This window comes from Anoplopoma fimbria, chromosome 11 (genome assembly GCF_027596085.1).
Source record: "Anoplopoma fimbria isolate UVic2021 breed Golden Eagle Sablefish chromosome 11, Afim_UVic_2022, whole genome shotgun sequence".
In the NCBI taxonomy this organism is placed as follows: Eukaryota; Metazoa; Chordata; class Actinopteri; order Perciformes; family Anoplopomatidae; genus Anoplopoma; species Anoplopoma fimbria.
The window spans coordinates 22,653,851-22,659,227 of NC_072459.1; the positions used below are offsets into that span (position 1 = coordinate 22,653,851).

At 40.8% G+C, this 5,377-nt stretch overlaps 1 protein-coding gene across 1 annotated transcript; it reads right to left on the bottom strand.

Moving 5' to 3' along the window:
• Window positions 1-2,963: 2,963 nt before the first annotated feature.
• mchr1b (melanin-concentrating hormone receptor 1b) lies at window positions 2,964-4,880 on the bottom strand. Its single transcript, XM_054608140.1, has 2 exons — window positions 4,814-4,880; window positions 2,964-4,556 (listed from the first exon to the last, which is right to left on the bottom strand). Exons 1-2 carry the CDS (start codon window positions 4,878-4,880, stop codon window positions 3,526-3,528), a joined length of 1,098 nt encoding a protein of 365 aa, XP_054464115.1. The 3' UTR covers window positions 2,964-3,525.
• Between the last annotated feature and the right edge of the window lie 497 nt (window positions 4,881-5,377).

Here is a 5,377-nt window from a genome sequence, read left to right on the forward strand (position 1 = left end):
TCATTGTGCCTCGGCCCCTGCCTTTGGACCAAAGTCATTATAGCAATGGTAATTGCTGTCTTTGCTCATGCAGAGATTGCTATGATGGCTGGTGGTGTTTTGATATCCTTAGGCCATTACTGCTGTTGTCAACGTCACTGACGGATGTTATCATTAAAACCAAAGGGAAGGCGGACACCTGCTTGTGTTTCACATTAGAGCCTCTATGTTCTGACATCCATTTCATCATGGGGAATAATGCTGGTATATAAACCATCACATGGAAATAACATTTATTGTTTTTGCTTTTTAGTAAAGAGCTTTATGATGTCAGTTTCATATATCGCCTTGTCATATAAAATGTCATCGGGCATGACTGTTGTCTCTGCTTTTCACCATTTTGACAGTGACGACTGATTTTGCAATGGCCTGACCGAGTGTGACGGGCGACACTGTGCAGCACTGATGTTATCTCTTTTTCGATAACCTGGGATAGACTCAAATGTTTTTTACACCATTCAATTTGAAATTAAAGAAATCAGAGTTCCTTGGTTTGTGAAGCAGATTGAGAGAAGCTTGTTGCCCAAACAACTGCTTTGCCTAAAAACAGGAGAATATTGGAGGAACCGAAGATGAGGAAGCGGCGCCAAGAAAATCACATCCTGAATCCTTCATTGTTTAAATCAAACTTGTGAAAATGACGAACCGAAAGTCATGCATCACAGATGGTGTGAATGAATGTTCAAAACAGTAGGGACACTTTATGTTTTATGCAGTGATTATGTTCAGCGGCTGAAAGCCTGTTGATTTTTTTATTTTTATTACACCGACCACCAAGGAAGAGAAACACATAAATTATTCATATACAGTTTGAGACAACAGGGATCGACATGATGCAGAGGGACTTTCAAGTCATAGCAAGGTGGATGTCTGCAATATTTTATACATCCATCAAGGTGTAGCCCCCTGCCCCTTCTACATAGGAGCAAGATTCCCAGATTGAAAGTGACACAAATAGACTGCAAACAACGAGGCTGCCTTTTGTAGTCATTTTGCCTGTCTCTGGAGCTGTTTTGCTTCTCTTTGTGGTCATAGTGCGTGTCTTTGTGTTCTTTTGTAGTCCTTTTGAATCTCTTCATGCTAGTTCTGTGTCTCCTTGTAGTTGTTTTGAATCTTTATGTGGTGGTTTTACATCTCTTTGTGTCCCTTTTTTGTTGTTTTACGTCCCTTTGTGGTCATTTTGGTTCTATTTGAAGTCGCTTAGCTTTGTTTGAGTGTCTTTGTTGTTGATTTCTATCTTTTTATAGTCATTTGATTAACTTCGCAACAGAAAATATTATCAGTCACGTAAAACAGAGGCTATATTCAGACAGCCATCAATGGGTACACCCTCCCATCAGTGCCTTGGGCCTTTGTGCTGTATTTTAAACTTTTATTCGGACTTTTCATGTTCCCTGAACTTAAAAGGTCAGCTCAGGGATGTCTCAGGACTTAGTGGTCTCTATGGTAGAGACACTGGACACTCAGGGAATACAAGGCAGAAAGTGTGGCTTGAAAGCTAGAATGTTCACTCAGCAAGAGCCACTGGTTTTTTATCTGTAATTCTGTCAGAAGCATACATCTTTATTTCAGACTGTACGGTGGAAGATTGAAAATCTTATTTCAAGGATAATTTTTCCTCACCACAGGGTATTATCCAACTATGCACTGTTATATCACACCTTACAGTCTTATAATGTTGAAAGAATATTTTTACATTTAAGTTTTTCTGCGTAACTTTTTTTGATTAAAATAAAACATTTTTATGAGAGAATTGCTTAAATATTCTGCTTCTGTTTCCACCAACATGTTTTGCTGGAGGGGAATTTTTAAACTAAAGACTGTTTTACCTCAGATAGATATATTCTAAATGTCATCTGCTCAGTTTTTAACACATTTCTTAACCTAATTATTATCTCAGTTGCTTAAAAATGTGTACATATTGACTGAATGCACACAATACGTCCACAAAAGTCAGCAATTTTGACTTTATATCCAGACTGAGAATCTTTTTCCGTTGTTATTGATGTCAAGCAGTTTTGTGATCCGTACTTCATTTCCACCATAATGTCTCACCAGGTTTGCGAGTAAATAAATGCCTTACTATTTAATTATTTTGGGTTAAATTGGTTTTCTTTATGATTAAGGAATTATCGTGTGAATGCCACATAATCCTGCTTTTATTCCACTCCTCTGTTCTTCTGAAGATCATGGTGTTACTTGACATTTGGATAAGCAGAGAAGCTGAGTCTTCCTACTGTGAAAAGCTGAGAAAAAAAACAACTTGATATGTGTCCTTGTACCCCGTTCAATGCAGGTACAGTTGAATTCAATACTTTTATTGACACTTTTCTTCACATAGCAACATTTTTGCAAAAACAATTGCTGAAAGGAAAAAGTATTTCCCTTTTAAACTCACCAAGCAAAGCTCCAAGAAAAATCAATTCACTGAACAAAGTGAACTGAATTTGACCTTTCACATTATAAAAGCACACACACATTCTTTATCTCATGTAGGAGAATTGTACAGTTAAAACATACAGTACAGCATGCCATAATAGACATGCCACAGTGTCGTCTATATCTCTCATCACAGTAAAGATGCCCAGTTAAATACTTACAGACTAATAACTACATCACAAGTTAAACAGCCAAATAGATACAGTGAGTAATGCAACTGGCTTTGGTATCTACAAAGAGGCGCCGGTGCAACAAAACAGCCGTGATGCACACTTTGTCACGGATTTTCTGGGTCACTTAGTCAGTGATGTGGTCCAATGGTGGTCATGGTGGTGCACTGAAAATAGTTTTGACATTTAAATATGCGCACAGTGACCCAGAAAATACACTTTAATAAGAAACTGCAGTTGATGCATCACTATGAGAATGGTTTAGATGCCATTAGATGGCTGGAGAGTTATTGGAGCCGTGGCTCAAAGTCACATACGTAAATAATACACAAACATAAATGACATGCACAATACATTCTGTAATCCGACAATACTGATTGCAGATTGCAACATAAAACAGCTAATCATAGTTAAATACTGTTAACAAATATTTATTAATCATATTTCAGCTCACAACAATTGCTATTTTGAGGTTTGCAGAAGCATAAAATGCATGTTATTTTTGCATGGACTGCCCTTACTTTTGCTGTAGTTGATAAAAACAAATTAAAAAAAATCTCCTTTTAGCCCAATTTTGAAATGATTGTTGGTGTTTTCAAGTGCATATCAAAAATGCATCAAAGAAGCTTATACAGAGGTACAATAATATCAGTTAAGTTCACCCGCTGTAAACATCTTGGGCTTTTACTCACACAGTGTGCTCTTTATGAAATAGCACACATAAAATGTACATTATAGTTCAGCACAGTCACATTTTGAAATGGACATTGTTTTCATGTAACAGAGGTGTTTACTGAATGGAATAACAGCTGTTAGACGTGGCAGGTGGCTCTTTGTTGGTGATGGTGGTCGTGGTTTGAAGAGTTAGTTGTCCATCTCAGTGCACGGCCACAGTGACGGGCAGCATGTTCTGAAGCAGCTCCCTGTCTGACTGAGAGTGAGACGGCTGAGAGTTGTCCTGCGCCATCCTCAGAATCATGCTGCCGTCAACCAGAGCAGGAGCCACCCTGAAGACCCTGTGGGATGGACGGATGGCCACGATGAATTGCCTCTTAAATGTCTCGCTCAGCACAATGTAGATGAACGGGTTGATGCAGCTGTTGGCGTAGCCCATGCTGATGGCGATGTTGTAGGCGTACAGGAAGGCAAAGGTGGGCCGCTGCACCCCGAGGTGGGCCAGCTGTAATATATAGTAGGGGGCCCAGCAAATGAAGAATGCCAGGCAGATGGCCACAGCCATGCGGGTCACCTTTCTGGTCCGCACCCTCTGGCTGCGAGGGGGAAGTGGAGCCACTGCAGCTGACATGTTTTGGAGAATCTTGAAGAAGACCCCGCAGATGACCACCCAGGGCAGAGCAAAGGCCAGGAAGAACTGGTAGAGGGTGAACCAGTACATGTCCGTGGCCGGGTTGGGCAGCAGGAGGGCGCAGCCAACAGAGCCATCCTTCAGACGCATGAGTCCAGTGTACATCCAGACTGGAGTGATGGAGACCAGAGAGAAGACCCACACCAGGGCCACCGCCGCCCCGGCCACGAAGGGGGTTCGAACATGTTTGAAGCGGATGGGATGGACGGTGGCCAGGTAGCGGTCCAGAGTCATCACAGTCAGGATGTAAGTACTGACAATCTGGCTGTTGGAATCGAGCGCCGTGATGACAGTGCACATTGTGCCACCGAAGCACCAGGAGCCATTGCCCACCAGCTGGTGGATGAGGAAAGGCATGCCGAGGAGGAAGAGGAGGTCCGCGATGGACAAGCTGAAGATGAATATGTCTGGCACCGTTTGCTGGGAGCAGAGTTTGGTTTTCTTCACGATGGTGTAGATGACGATACAGTTTCCAAAGATCCCAAAGAAGCAGATGACACCAAAGATGCTGGGCATGAGCACATTGTCGTACTGCTCATGTTCTGTGGATGCAAACAGAAAACTCCTTGTCAGTCACTTTTAATATGCAGTAAATCCTGCTTATTCTTTCCCATTAATATCTTATGTTCCAATTCAAGGTTAAGCCACTGGGTTTGCCATAAAAAAAAGAAAAGAATGAATAATCCACAGCTGAAGATGACCCAATCTGTCTTAATGCTTCAACAAGAATGTTGTGGAAAATAGCAGTAAAATCGAAGGACTTAATCACTATAAAAAGAAGAAGAAGAAAAAGACATACCTTCATGAAGGTTCTCGGGCGAACTGAAGGATGAAAAAGATGAATTCGAAATGTGGGCAAAGTCCATCCCCAATAGCTTGTGGTGGTCTTTCTCTTTATGAATTAATAATAATAATAATAATAATAATAATAATAATATCAGATTACAATTTATCTAACAGTTCTCCGTCGATACCAAGTACAATTAGACTTATGATAATTAAGGAATAGCAGCATAGAATGATTTAAAAAGAAGCATATTTAAATGTAGTGTATGGATTTGACAGATGATGAGCCGCATGTTCTGTGTCGTCCAAAAGACTTCATCGGCGCTAAAACAACTAAAACGCGGCTACAAAAGAAAAACAAAGCCGACGGAACACAATTCATTCAATATGTCTAAATATGTAAAAAAAATGTTGCGACTCCAGACACTCTATGACTTTAAATGAAGAGAAGAAGTGCGCTATACATGGAAGTCCATCTCTCATTGAGCTGCTGTCCAGGGGACAAGGGTGGGAGAGAGAGAGAGAGAGAGAGAGAGAGAGAGAGAGAGACAGAGAGAGAGAGAGAGAGAGAGAGAGA